The 15,600-nt window shown below is 39.1% G+C and overlaps 1 protein-coding gene across 1 annotated transcript in view; it reads right to left on the bottom strand.

Moving 5' to 3' along the window:
• LOC106939787 (Golgi apparatus protein 1-like) overlaps positions 1-15,257 on the bottom strand; it is a 29,784-nt gene extending 14,527 nt beyond the window's left edge. Inside the window, exons 1-11 of the mRNA XM_015022329.1 lie at positions 14,869-15,257; positions 8,206-8,235; positions 7,891-7,977; positions 6,929-7,144; positions 3,655-3,858; positions 2,991-3,062; positions 2,577-2,763; positions 2,264-2,478; positions 940-1,061; positions 724-825; positions 243-396 (exon numbers count right to left, since the gene is read on the bottom strand). Of these exons, the coding sequence (XP_014877815.1) occupies positions 243-396; positions 724-825; positions 940-1,061; positions 2,264-2,478; positions 2,577-2,763; positions 2,991-3,062; positions 3,655-3,858; positions 6,929-7,144; positions 7,891-7,977; positions 8,206-8,235; positions 14,869-15,201 (1,722 nt within the window). The 5' untranslated portion in view covers positions 15,202-15,257. The remainder of the gene's footprint in view (positions 1-242; positions 397-723; positions 826-939; positions 1,062-2,263; positions 2,479-2,576; positions 2,764-2,990; positions 3,063-3,654; positions 3,859-6,928; positions 7,145-7,890; positions 7,978-8,205; positions 8,236-14,868) is intronic.
• Positions 15,258-15,600: the final 343 nt, after the last annotated feature.

The following is a 15,600-nucleotide window of genomic DNA, read 5'->3' as shown; positions in this document are numbered from 1 at the left end:
TGTTTGTTAGTCATTACAGATTCTTAATACATCTTGTGTTTCAAAATAAAGCCAATACAGACCAGATGGAGGAGCTAATCAATGGAAACAGACTGAATAATCACTAAAGCATGGGCTGTATTGACATGCTGCCCATCTGACCGTATTCAGCTTTCCAGCTTTATACAATCCTAAAGTTTTACTCTTACACTCAGAGATGAGAGATTCCTGTAAAGGTCAAACGGTTGCCATGGGATACGTACCCTCCGTCCCTGCTCCACTGAGCGGTAAGCGTGGCGATACAGGCAGGAGAAAACGGCCCCAGCTGGCATTAGCTCACTGGTTTCATTCCAGCCGTGAGTGTGGCAGAGTCTGGCCGCATCACCCTGACATTTCTTATACAGAATGGGGTCCAGCCTGAGGAACGGCACCGCATCATGAATACAATCATAGTTTGGTTTATTAAGAACACATAGACATCGTCATTTTTTTGTTTTAAACATTGATTCTCCCTGACTGCAGACAGATCATATCTTCCATCCACCTCACTTTGAGATAAACACAGCTTACAGACACAAACTTAATATTTGTCCTATTTGTTCAAAAATAAGTGACTGTAGTTTTATTCTGAAAAGCAATTCAATTCTTTAACATGGCACTAGTTGATTAGTCATTTTTCAAGTTGAACTCATTCCCAAAATGAATTCATGTCATTTATTGTTTTTAGCTGACAGCTTATCTTACTTCCAGTCTCTGGCTATGAAGTACTGCAGCTCCAGCAGCCTGTGCTCACAGTCCTCCACCATCTTCTCAGTGTACAGATGCTCCATCAGACAAGACAGGATCCTGCATGATCAGAACCAGTTCTGTACAGTTACTGCTGATCCACCCAGCTGTACGTATTGTGTTCTGGAGCGGAGTTTTGACGTTTTCCGGTGTTTTTCTACCGGCAGGACTTACATGGGGTCTCCGTTGCGGATGTGTTTGCAGGCTGTCTGGATGACAGACTCACAGGCCTCGTTCAGCGCCCTGTCGATCCGATAGTCGGCTCCTGGGTCTGCTTCCTGCACCAGGTCCTTGAGCTGATCACAAGAAGAAGAGCAACATCAGGAGAAGAACCTCAACAACCGACACGACCAGAGGCTGAAGCTCCTACACCCAGGTCAGAAACAGAGGCAGTACCAGAGCCACGATGGCTCCTTTAGAAGCAGGAATCAGTGTTCCACTCTGACCAGTGGTGCTGCTGGGAAACCTCTGGAGCAGAGAAGCTGCTGGCTTTATGTATAATCACACATTATTGCTAGTTTTGTTTGGCTTAGGCAGGGCGGAGCAGGTTAAATAGCTTGTTTCTCTGCCGCCTTTAATAAACAGTTTCCTTCAAACTGCAGACGGAAAGATCCGACTGAAACATCCTGAATACAGCCTCAAGCAGTGTTGAAAGTTGGAGAAATATCCGAGTTAAAAAGTAACGGCTTAAAATTATTTTCAGATTGTTCAAAACATTTGTCAGACTGATGAAAGTAAAGTTAAGGCTGACGTACATTCATTTAGCATGATTGACAGCACTGAGACACTCCTCCTGACTCTGATGTGTCAAAGAGAGAACCATCACATTCATTTTAATGCCATGACAGGAAAAAAAAAAAAATATATATATATATATATATATTTTTTTTTTTAACGTCTAATTTAATATCGTTAGATTAGTCTGAAAGTCTGACTAAGAAGATGTTCTCAAATTATTACAGTTCCCCCAGAGTGGAAATACGTCAACACTGGGTTACAAAAAAATATATATTTTGGAAGCTGTCGGGTTTTTTTTTTAATCTGAATTAGGATTATTTTGCACCACTGAATCCAAAAATTACATCAATTTTCTCAATCAGGTTTTTACTATATACTATATAGAAATCTGATCTTCCGACTAAATTGATGACATTTTTGTGCTGTGACATTATCAGTTCATTTCCGTTTATATTTATTTTTTTAGGAAGAAAAAAATGGTTTTATAACAGAGTGTATTAATTAAATGTTACAAACTTGGATTTCTGTAAACTGAATAATAAACACTAATAAGGGTAAATACATGTGAATTGAGAACATTACGTCTTCATTGTGTAAAATTCTCTGTCTCTTTTCTGTCCTGATGAAATTCTATTGGCTGTTGACCAGAGTTATGATTCTCTTCTATGACAGCAACTAATAAACATTAAAACTTGCCATTAGATTCTCTTTTTAATTCTCCTGCTAGTTCTAAATGAGGCTCCAGGCCGTTTTAACTCACCGCTTTTTGGCAGGTGGGCTCGATGGCCTCCATGTCTCCTCGGCCGACCCTCATCAGGCAGTGCAGCGTCCGGCCTTTCCGGTGTAAACCAGAGCAGTGGTTCTCTATCTCACTGCGGCAGTGCAGCACAATCTCAGGACTCAGGGAGAAATCTTCCATCAGCATCCGCCTGTAATCCATCATTTCTCCCTGACACTCGCCACTCACCACTCGACCTAAAATGTATGTCACAGAGCAGGAAGCACACAGTAGAATTATTTTAAATTGGATTTTAAACGTCCTGACGCTGCAGACGGAGGAAAGATCTGCTCACCTCGGTGCACGGCAGCCTCAAGGCACAGCAGCAGGTAGGACAGACGCGTCTCTTTGGCTCGGGGCATGTTTGCGTCCACGTTGCAGCGGTACTTCCTCAGGTCCGATTTGCAAGCTTTGGCGAGAGAGTAGCTCACCTTGTAGTCCTGGGCAATCAGCTTCTGCCTGGTGGTCAATGCCTCACGACACTGAAGACGCAAACATCAGCACCAGAGCTTACAAGTAAGCCAGAAAATTCAGGCCACTAAGCATGAATCCAAGCCAAATCAGCTCATTGTGTTGAATTTTATACCATCACTCAGTTTCACAATGTGACCAGAGTGTTCCCCTGACTTTTTAAGAGCCACTGATTTAACAGAGCTGTTGGGGGTGGGGGGGACACACAGTGAGATGAAAAAAGCGGAGGGGAACTCACCCTCTCAGACATGGCATCCTCAAACTTGTGGTTGAACAGACATTTATAAACTCGGCCCTCCCCAGCTGCTGTCTGTGAGGAAAAAAGATCAAGTTAACTGAAACTCACAACCACATGTACAGACGGGCTTCTGCTTTAGGTTTATTGGTTTCTGATACGACGCATCAGCAGCGTAGTATTCACCTCATTCAAAAAACATGCAGAGAACCATTATACAACTCTTTTTAGACTTTATAGTTTGATCAAATTATAAGTTTGGTAATATTTTGTCTTGTGTGGTACAAGAAGAAAACGTATGAAAGTGGAAATGAAGTGTGATGGTTGTAGTTAAGGTTAGCTGGGAACGACTAAGTGCATAGAGCAGATACTGCACAACAAAAAAAATCATGATTACAATTCTGATGTTTTAAAAAACTGCAAAATTGTTGGGTTTATTAGTGGCAAACGCAACCACTGTGTGGAGCAAATCTTTAGTTTTACTTTTTGAACTCAACTATCACAGCAGGTTGATTTTTTCATGCCATCCTATGTGTTTGAGATGAACCTGTAGGCGCTAAAAAAAAAAAAAAAGGTTCTGATGTAATGGGCTAAAATGGATGATAAGACTGCAGCAGTACACCATGAAACACAAAGTAACTGTGGATGTGTCAGAGAGCATCCTTACATTTTCACAGAAGCGTTCCCGGTCGTCTCTGCAGGCCAAGTACAGGTATCGGTCAAGGTGGAAATCATCAGAGGACAGCTCAGCTACTCTCATGATGGCCTTCTTACAGTCGTCTCTGATGCGGTGCACGCCTGGTTGCTCCTCAGCCTCACGGACTAAACCCTTCTCCAGACAGGCAATCACTTCCCCCTGAGAATGGACGTCCTGCACACACACAGTTTTAGCAGGCCACTTCATCTATTTAACTCTTCAGTTTTCATATAAAAAAAAAAACAAACAAACAAAACAAACACAGAATGTCCATTCTCAGCTTTTATCTTGTTTTTACTCATTTTTTAAGAACATTTCTGCTGTTATTGCACATTTATTTTTCTGTATTGCACTGATGTGCTGTGTTGTAAACAGTCTGTAATATTCAATAAACATTATGTACATAAAGAAAAATTCATCCTATCGAGTTACACATCCCTGGATTGAGAATAATATTTATGATAACTGCACAGCATTTCTTATGTTATAGACCTGCATAGTATATTATTATTATCTTGTTTTTTCTTGTTAAGATAAGACAAGATAAGGTATTCCTTTATTAATCCCGCAGTGGGGAAATTTGCATTGTTACAGCAGTACAGAGGACATAGCAGAACCAATATAAAAAAATCTATATATATATATATATATATTATAAAGTTGTTATTTTTAACACTTCTTGATCTTTTCTGTGAACCCACTTTCCCCACTTTGGAAGAACTTTTCTATTCTATTCCAAAATAAAAATAGTCCAGATTAAAACTTAAATTAGAGCTGGTAATACAAGCTTAGAAGATGTTTTATATTATTTTCTGTAAATACAGTGTCTGTAGGTCTAGCATCATTGACAACATGACACTGATCAAATATATTAAGGTTTAACCTTCATAGCTTATGTTTAGTTGTCAAGTCTCCCAAGTATCTTCAGATAAGTCAAAGGACAAACTTGTGAAAAAAAAAAGGTAAAATAATAATAAATCAGCTCCAGGAACAGAGCCATTTAGGGATAAGAAAAAATGTGAGGACTGAGTGCAACGCGTTAGCTTAAAGAACCGTTTAGGTCAATAAAAGAGGGAAATGTTGACTTGATAATGGCGACGGAGGGGTCAGGGTTGTTAAAACAGATACTCGATGTCGGCTGTTAGCGTGACTCTGTTTGACGACAGGAAATCTGTCACATTTTCCTCTGTTATGTTACAGGCTGGATTGAGATTATAAAAACCTTCAGATTGTAGTCATCCAACAGTTTTATAGCACCTTAGTAACAATGTTAAAAATTATCTACATTTGTCATACTGATTATAAACAGCTATATTGATAGCTTTGGTTTTTAATTCAACTGATGCATACAGTTAAGACCAACATGTTTCAGACATGCAACAGACTTAGGTTTATGGGATCTTTCAGTGCTTCTAAGAACAACATAAAGTTGGCAGTGGCCTAGTCAAAGTCCTCACAGATAAAGTTAAAGATTATGATGATAGAAAGGATGTTTGATTAAATGTCCTATAAAACATAAAGACTGAAAAAGTAATCTAGTCCAAACTGATGCTTATTTTATATACTTATCCTTTGTTGATTCCTGATTTTAAAAAAAGTTTTTGTTTTTTGTGGTTTGGTTTTGTTTTACTTACAAAGTGACTGACCTCTATCGCCCCGTCAGCGTGGATGTTTCTGATTACAACTTATCCAAACCGAGTTTTGGACCTGAACAAGCCTCCTTGATGAGACTCAAACCATCTAATGAAAGTTCAGAGGCCTTCAGGTAAAACTCTGCAGACAGTGAATCTCCACCAACTCGTCTAGTTACTAGTGAAACCTGACATCCTGCAACAAGTTAAACCAGCTTAGACCTCCAATATCTAAAGTACGATCATGTTAAACACAACAGCTAATGTTTTACTGGAATTCATCCAACAGTCACTCCGGTTGGACAGGTCCAAAGTTTTCCATCTGCAGTGTGTGTTTCACATGTCAAGCTATTTGCTTAAACTCAAGATGAACTGGGGAATCTTAAAGGCGTGTCAAACGTGTCTTATTTCATAGAACCTCATGTCATTCCAAATATGTCAAACTAGTCAAATCACAGTTCATCTAATAGACCAAATACCTTCCCCACTTCTTACAGCAAATTAGCACAAATGTATTCGGAAAATTTCAACATTTCCTGAACTAGACTTGTGTAAAAAGTTACAAAATACATTTTCTGCTAAACAAACAAAAAAAAGATAACTTCAATAATGTGCACAAATGTAGTGGATTACTTTATCTACAACTTTACAAGCTCTAGAAATTGTTTTGAATTTAGACAATTCCCAGATCTGCAGAAATCCTAAGCTGGAAAAAAAAAAAAAAAAAGAAAAAAACAAACAAGCCTCAACTCTCACAGCCAGCGTCCCGGAAAGAGACGCTGATAAAATGTGTCCTTTGGGTCTCAGACTGGAAGTAAAGTTTAAAAGTGGAGAACAAAGCACCTGAAGATGTTTTTCTAGCCAACAGTGCGTTTGACATCCGTGTTCTAAAGCAAACATGATACACGGTGGTTTAACTGTTTCAGCACAGCTTTCATTTACATGTTTGAGATCAGAAATGTTTCACAGTCCAGAGGAAGGTTTTTGTCTTTGCCATGCTGAGAAATCGTTCAGTCGTCGCTCGAAAACTTAGGACTCTTCATTAACTTTAGATTTAATGCTTTTAGAAAAAACACCTGTTAAAATATGATACAAAAAATAAAAACTTTTAATACAAAGTAAAGAGTTCTACTTTTGCCTTTGAGAAATCATTTTTAATGAGCAAATTGTATGTAAAGATTTGTAGTTTATGTTTTATAGTAAAAGATGTTTGAACAATTACAAGTAGTTCTGATTATTTAGTCAGGTGACCTCCTGGTTAAATAAAAAACAAAATGACAGGTCAGATGGAAACTTATTTTGTTGATTTCCCCAATGTGCTACAATATAATAGTTTTATAACATAATGAAACATTTAAGAGTACAGTGTCTAACAAAGGACTGCGGCCAAACTTGTAACAATAATTGCTGCTTACTAAGACAGATCGACACAAAGATACAGAAAGAAATGAGCAAATTCACCAACTCCAGATGTGCAAACCAAAACCAAACAGAACCTCAAACATGTAGAAAGTATTCAGCTGCAGGATCCGTTACTTTAAGGTCCTTAAAGAAATTAGGATTTTTTTTTTCCTTTTGGACATTTTTGTCTCCAGTGTTGAAGCTCGGCTCACCTTCTCCCCGGTGCTGATGCTGCCGCAGTGCAGAGTGTTGATGTCTTCCCGACATTTGTCCATGAAGCCGCAAATCAACCGAAAATCACTGTAGATGATGCTGGCCATCTTGGTGATGTACTGGTTGCACTGGTAGTCAGTGATGTTTCCACGGTTATCCACCAGACAGGAGACCAGGTAGCCCTTCCCCAGCTCCTCTGCAGCACATTCTTTAATCTGAGTATGGAGAAGAATTACTTTGTAAATAAAGCAAAACAAAAACACGAAAAACAAAAACTTTATTTGGAGGGGTGAGCATAATACTGACATGACACCGTCATATACATTACATTGACATTAACATCTGTTATGAAGATGAAGGAGTCTTTATGAATGGTTGTAACTGTTGTCATGAAGAATCATTCGGTAAATAATGACACTTTTAATGCAAAGCTGCTCTAAAAGTTGCCTGGAAAGTCCATTAAAAGTACCTACTTTGCATTAAGTGTTATTATTTACAAAATAAAAACATGAGCTCAAACAGTGAGCTCATGTTATATCAGATGGAATATGAGCCGATCCCACTACTTCCTCTTTACAAATCAGACAGATCAAAAGCTAAGCTAACGTCAGAGTTTTTAACGTGTGCTCAAAATAAGTTTGGTTAGTTGTTGAGCTCTGTGAGCACGCTTCCTCCTGCTGATAAAGTCAGAGTTAAAGTAGAATCAGTTTAACACTGGAACTGAGAGATCAGAGGACCAACTGATTCTGGAGAAAGTTTTGCTGAGATAAGAAAAACTGTAAAAACAAAAAGCTTCAAAATGAGTAAAAAGTCAAGTTAGTGCTGCAATAACATGATTCTCACCAGCTCTAATATTGGACTTGTCTCATTTCTAAGTTTGGCACATTGATCTAGTTAGCCAAAGTAGGATAGTTTATCAATTCTGACTAAATACAAGGTCAAAGTGGTGTTGACCTCTGACCTCAGAAATGGTCGTCTTGCAGACCTCCACAGCTACAGACTCAAACTTCGGATCGGTGGTGAGGTTTAACTTGTAGTTCCACAGAAGCTGGAAAAGAGAGCAGACAGCATAATCATAACCAGTTCCAGATGATACATTATTTTTATATTTAAGTGTTTTAGTTCCAACTAAAATGATGAAACTGACAAAACTACTGAACATTCATGTTAAAGATTACATTTAACTATACATGCTAAACCAATTCCTCCAGTCTACATATGTAGTAATACACTCAGAGCAAGGCATGCTGGGAAGAGGGGGCTTTAGAGTACTTACATGATTACAGTCGGCGGCAATTTCAGAATCCTGAAAGAAAAAAAAAAAAAAAAAAAAATATGGTCAGGGGTTTGGCATTAAGATTTAATTACAGCTCAAACATTTTTTTTCTTTTTTTTGGCTCTGTAGATGAACTAGACAATCATTGAAACTTAAATCAAATTAGCTTGTATGCAAAAACACAACTTCTACATCATATTTTTGCCGTGTTGATCAACACCTCCTTTATAATCATGAAGACTCTTCCCATAATCAGAAAAATGTTGAAAGACGGGAGATGAAGTTCCACCCAACACCAACATATAGACCCCGATGTGGAATAAGCCTGGATGTACAGACAGTACAGGGTGTATGCTGTAAGCCTAATGACAATCCAAACACTTCTCTTGTTGAGACATTTGGACGGCGTGTCTGAGGCTGATGGCAGAGCTCAGGCAGACACACATCGTACACACACGGCTCAGCTCAGCAGGATGTCGGCAGACTGATCAACGCCGACATCGATCAGTCTGCCGACTGGAAACAGCCTTCTGGAAACACGGCTTTATAGGTAAAAGTTTACTACAGAACTACCATATGAAAATGGCCAAATAAAGGACCAGCATAGAGATGAGAAACACTGGAAGCTTAACCAGACCTGCCAGGGAGATCCTGACAGGTTTTATGTTCTCAGCCGTTGGATCTACAGCAGATTACTCAAAGCATGCTCACATTAGAGGGACACAATCCACCTGTTGGGTAACTTAAAACCACAGGAATATTTTCAGGTAGTTCCACAGTAGAACTTGAAGCCGATTTGAAGAAAACTGCCTTAATGTACCTTCTCCACAGCCAGCTCTAGCTACATGCTGCATCAGACCTAAAAACTACTGAGAGACCATGAAATTTGTGCTTCATTTGTGGAGGGAAAAAAAACAATCTTACAAATTAGTGATATTTTATGAGATGGCATCCATGCAACAAACTCAAAAAAACATTTTTTAACAAACTTCAGCTGCGACCGTTCTCTGCCAGTCTGCCTCTGATAAGTGAAATACTTTGCGATGATGTTCATGATGGGTTATCTTACTCGTTTTTTTATGTTCTGTCTGGCTATGCTTTTTTGAGTTTTTTTTCTTTTTCTTTACCATCTAAATTATTCATCATACTATAAACCCGATTCAAAACATGATATTCATTACAGGTCCTGTTATCAGCTGCCCTAAGACTTTCACCACCAGTCACTGAAAGAGCCTCATCAGTTTCTCACTAGTAGAAGAGATTGAGAAAATAAAATATCTTAAAAAAAAAAAAAAGCTCATGACATTGAGTAACGCCAGGCAGTTCATTTGATGTCACACTTCAGCAGACAAATTGGCTAAAGACATCCACTGTCAGTAAGAAACCATTTCTCTGAAATGCTGATTAAAGTCAAGGCTCGACTTCCTTCCTCAAACAAGTTCAGCTTCCACACACATTTTTTTTTTTTTTGGCCTTCCTCTCTCACTGCGTCTTTCCCGCCATGCCTTCTTCACTGCTTCCAGATCTGAAAGTCACAATAAACACAATTAAGAAGCAGCCATTATAGATCATTTTGTCCTTCCGCGTCACACAGGTTGACCTGTTGCTGTCTCAGTGTGCTCTGTGTGTTTCCACGGCACGCTGCTGGAGCTGCTGGACTAGAAGGTGTAGCCGGCTTCCAACTTGGAGCAAAGCAAGAAGGGCTGACCTCTACGTTTGGCTCCGGATGCAGCCTTTTCATAATATCCAGTCAATGCTTTTAAATGGAAGCGAAGCAGTTGTGCAGCATCTCAATCTAATAGAACCAACACCAGATTCTGCTGAACAACTCATTTCTCCCATCAAAAACAGTCTGTCGAACGTACGCTCTCAAACAAACAAACTGCTTCGGTCGTTGTGTGTTTTATATGATTAAGTACCAACTGTCCCACAGGACACCACAGTACTAATCATGCTATATTAAACAAACTAAGTATATTGCAGGCACAGAGCTTGAATATGTAAATAATTAGCCAGCGGTTCCTGTAGAGCACTCACTTTGTTACAGTGATATTTCTATAAATGGGATAACGTGCGCCATGTTGAGCAATCCGTCAAGATGAAGATCACCTCCATGTTACGCCGCATTAATGCAATAATTCATGCAAAAGGAAGCTCAACCAAGTCAACTAAAATGTTTATTTATGTTATGCAGTGTTCCAATTATGGGTTTTGAATCATCTATAATCATCAAACTTAAAACAAAAGCTTGAAATATTTGGCTCCAAATGTACTGAATCTGTACACGAGTTTCACTCTGAAATGAAAAATACTGCATTTTCCACAATATTCTCATTTTTTGAGCTGCACGCATTATTTACTGAACTCCTAAAACTACATTTTGTTTACGCAGATTGTGGCTGGAACATGGACAATCACTTTAAATCATATTGTGTCCAAGTATGATCCATTCCAGGTGGGTTAACCCATGGTTGACGTGAAACGTGCTATGATGGAGAGAAAACAGGAAGAAGTTAAGTATGAGACTGTGAAAGCAGCAAAGACAAAGTCCAAAGATATTAGAAAAAATATATATTTTAAGAATGAAATACATCATATGTCCGATTACATTAAATATGGACAACATTAAAATAATCGCTCAATAACTTTAATTTATAGTTCTTACCATTTACTCTGCCACATAATGAAACGGCAACATTTTTCAGTATTTGAAACCATACAAACCAGAACAGCAACATGACATCAGACCAGAGAGGACAGTCTTCAGTTTCCATCTGGACCAAGTACCACGTACACAAAACCACAGCGCAACTGCCAGAGAGGCTGACCGAGGGCAGGCCCAACAAACCCAGTCTAAAAAGAATTCTGAAATCCCACCCAGCAGCCTGAAACAGGTTCAGCTTCCAGAGAGCAAAACTTTATCTGCTGCCTTGGCAAAGAAACAAGAAACATTGTAAAATGTGTTACTAAAATGGATCAACACTTACTTTGAACAAATCGTTCTAGTCTTAATTCTTGAGACAACCCATCATGTTTTATTGTGACTTAAATGTTGTCGTTTTTGGAAACTTTGTTGTAGCTGATTAGAAACACCTACAAGGCCACAGCCGGATGTGATCCAGTCAGGACATTAGGGCTGTAGTGATACAATAATCTCACGATACGATACACGATATTCTGCTCACGATACAATATATATTGCGATATTCAGCAAACAATACAATTCAATACACTTTTGGAATTTTCTGAAAGATTTTAGAGGGACAGAGTGATTTTGGTGACATTTTGTGACTTATAGAGTTGGATTGAATTAATTTAACTGAAAACTGATTAAAAGCACCAACTACACAATACCTGCACCAACTACACAATACCTGGCTCTGGTTGGACATGGACACAGACTTAAAGTTGATAGCTGGACAAAATGAATCAAAGAAGTGGTGAGAAAACACGTTTCTTTTAATTAAAACAGTACAAACTGTAGCTTACATGCATTTGTAAAGTAAATACAGTCCACCAAGTACCCTGCTCTGAATAGTTTGATACCTTTTTAACCTTAACACTTAACATCTGAAGGAATCACTCTAAGCCTGCTTGCTTCACTCTCCTGGCGAAGCAAGCAATGAGTGAGCAAGGTGACAGTTGGATGTTACGATACTTGCGGATGAATATCGATTTTTTTCTAGGAAAGAAAATATCGATATATATCGCAAAATCGATATTATTACACAGCCCTACAGGACATACAGTCAAGACAAGGCACAGGAGGATGAACAAGTGAACACACAAAGAGAGAGTGAGAGAGAGAAACCGTTCCCATGATAATGATTGTTTGTATAGAAACAAGATCTACGTGTAAGCTGCAGAGCAGAACGACATCTGTTATAACACCAGGTTAGGCAGTACGTCACTCAACACCATTATCCATGGTCAAACTAATGAATATTTCAACATGAAACTAAAAAGATATTCTTGAAGATACTCAATAACATCTTCCCAAGATGGCACAAAGCAGCACCTCAGACAAATACTGGAAGGTCTCCCAGTGGCTTTTCTCTTACTGTCCTGGTTTAGGAGTTCTTACAGCTCATTCTTGACCAGTCATGTGGGCAACATCTTTGTCTTCTGCTGTATCCAACATCTACCGTGTCCTTGGTCAGAAGTGTAAGGTGGGTAAAGTAAATACATCAACGTATGCTGCAGTGGGAGAATGTCCCAAGAGTACTTTGCTTACGTTTCGTGCGAAAGGTGAAATGCCTTTAACAAAACAAAACGTTGTCTAATCACTGTGAGTAAAAGAAGACATTTCTCTGATCGTACACAGTATGTACTGGTCTGAACCCCCTCCACTTAACTTTCAGCTGCTCTGCTCAAGCTACCAAAAGTCTGAAACCTCTGGAAGTCTAAGACTCTCGTAACATGGCTGTACATCCAGAGGAGGATCACTGAATTCACATTGACACAAAAATTTGTTTGAGATAAATTGCATACAAACAAAGTATTTCAAACATCTTTGAGCCTTTATGCAAGCTGTGTCAGCAGCAGAGCGGTGGCTACGAGCAACACTAAAAACTTATTTGCTGGAGATTGCTACTTTGTCATTCAAGAAATTTAGAAAGGCAAGTACAGCTAGTCCACTAATCAAGAACAACAAAGACATCTTATACATGCAGGGTTTCCTCCAGTGTATTACAGGACTGGTGGGTCAACAGGCTTTACCCCAAAGATGATTGTTCAGAGCCAGTCTGATGTTGACATTCTCTTCAGTTTCATTTTGTTGAGAAAAAGAACAGAGCAGGAAACGTGGGTAACAAATGCACTGTAGGTAAATGTTTCTGATTAGAAAATTTTTTATACTAATCAAATGACAAAACCCAGGTTTGAGGTACATGTGTGGTCACCAAAGTGTTGCACAAAACTGATAAGCCAGGGGAACTTCAACAGAAGTGTACTTCTTCTACAAAGCATTATTTTCAATATTAATTGATCTAAGCTAGATGACCATTCTGTAAGGCTAATATTACGAGTGTCAAGTTCATTTGCAATAAATAAATAAAACTTAATCAATAATTTAGTGGACCTCCATGACAACATGTCATTTTCTATGCAACTTATGGTCCAATACCTGAGAGACTCTGCTGCACAGATCAAGAGAATCAGAATCAAAGCGATACTCAAAGACCCAGATTTTTTAACCTTATACAGTCTGAACTTTTTCAAGCCTTCTTTCATCAGCAGTTTTCTCCCAAACTAGATGAAAACAGCTCTTCACCAGAGTTTATCATAAAATTAGAGGCTTGTGACTGAGTAAGTAAACAAGGTCAAGGCTCATCCTAGCATCTGGAACCGTCTGCTAACACACACACACACACACACAAACAGGGATCCTGGTTTGCTGCAGTTCTGCTCAACTGCAAGTTGATGAGCTCAACAAGTGAATAAACAATCAAACACACCATCAGGTTCCTGTGTGGAGAACACTGGGAAGATCCCACAAAAAAGTCTGAAACCTGAAAACTACATGAACAACACAAAACCTTATCCACTGACATCAAGTCATTAACTACATATGTAGGTAGAAAAAAAAAGTTTCATCCTGAAAGGCTTTATGAACAACCATGTGAAAAATGAGATTGCGAAATATTTTCTTACAGCAGGAGCTCCAGCACAGTTGATTTGAAATACCTCCACAACGTTTTAAATAGGGCTGTGGAATAAAATCTATTTTTAATTAATTGAGATCATGACAATTCTGACAAGCTACAAAACTGGATTTAGTTTTGCTAGATTATTACACAATTCTTAGAAATGTGAGAACTAATCAAAATACAATAGAAAGATTTTTATTTGTTCTCCAAACTTCCATCACCTGATCTGCCTGTTTGATTGCATCGCCAAGATAAACTCAATAACATCTCAGACCAGAGATCTGAACACTGATGATGACTGATGTCTGTCTGGAAGTTAAGTAACATTGAAAACTTAACAAGAGTAAGGTGCACTGTGCAAAACAGATGAAAGGTCCCATTTCTAAATAAGAATTGAAATCCACACACCTATAATATACCAACAAATTCTAACCGCTCTAATGAAGATGATAAATGGTTTGAGGAACAGAAATTACCTGACTGCAAACTGGCACTTCTCCTCAACGATCTTGAACATGTGAGCAGGTTACCCGGTGCTCTATCTGTTGTTTAATAGATCAATTTACCCAGAGTTAAACTTCCAACATAAAGAACATCCCGCACACGCAAGAATCTAGTGATGTCGTGTGCGTATGCATCTTGCGTAATCTGACAAAAAATTACCCTCCAACTTTTTTTCTGAACTATAATTTTGTAATTTACTTTCATTGTTTCAACGTTTATCCTTGAACCAAAAAGCTTACTTTTAGAGACCATAGCAAACAGTCCTGCCATTGCACCACGCTGAATTACAGGTTAAGCAGTCAGTGTTTCTACTGTGTTCTCTGTCTGGTTTTGCGCTGGACATCACAGTACAAAGTGGGAGCCATTTAAAACAGATTCGTTTAGGCTGCGGTTATGTATTCTGTATGACGTTCTCAAAATGCGAGCGCTAGCAGCAGTTAGCTACAAGCTGCTAACGCAGGCACACCCTGCAGCTGGTCGCAAACTACGTCTCCCATCGGCACTAATTTACCTCCTTTTTATCCTGCAGACACTCTAGTACCGCCAGGTTGTTGTTCCAGGAATGTTTCGGACAACGCCGGGTCAGATCCTCCCTACATACTGCCTCATCGGACAGCTTCCAGCCGGTAGAGCGCCTCCGACTTAACGAGGCCCCCGCTGCCTGGTTCCTCTCAGCGGCTCCCTGGTTTGCTCCGGGACCCGGACCTGCTGCAGGATTTGCGGGGTTGTCTCCAATAACACTGAGCCTGCCGACACCGTTGTTTTCACCTCCTCGAACTTGATGCGCCAGTGAAAAGATGCACATCACCAGCAAAATCAGAGGAACACGTATACAGTCCGCCATCTTCACTGAGCCACTCAGCCAACTGAGGCGTTCAGGAACGCTCGGAGAGATTGGAACTGGGAATAAAGGCGTAGACGAGTTTCCTTTTCAATTATTCATGAGTCCAGTTACTTTTAGTGAAGCTACCTTGAGTTCCGAAAACTTTTTCTGAACATTTATTCTAAGTAAACCAAAAATATAAACAGAAATTCTGACGTTAATTGCATTACGTTTGCTTTTCCGAAAAAAATTCAACAAAGGAAGCATTATAGATAATTTCAAGACATTTTTTTTAGAATTTATATGCTAAAAATGTGTTTTTTTGTTGTTTGTTGCCTCAGGGACAACATTGCGCATTTAGGACCCTTTTGCTCAGACAATATTATTCTAATGTGATGATATTCAATTGATTACAAAATA

The sequence above is a fragment of the Poecilia latipinna genome, unplaced genomic scaffold (assembly GCF_001443285.1).
Source record: "Poecilia latipinna isolate Pla-1442-1.1 unplaced genomic scaffold, P_latipinna-1.0 Scaffold2982, whole genome shotgun sequence".
NCBI classification, from domain to species: domain Eukaryota; kingdom Metazoa; phylum Chordata; class Actinopteri; order Cyprinodontiformes; family Poeciliidae; genus Poecilia; species Poecilia latipinna.
The sequence above is the reverse complement of the archived record's forward strand: the minus strand, read 5'-3'. Positions and strand labels throughout refer to the sequence as shown.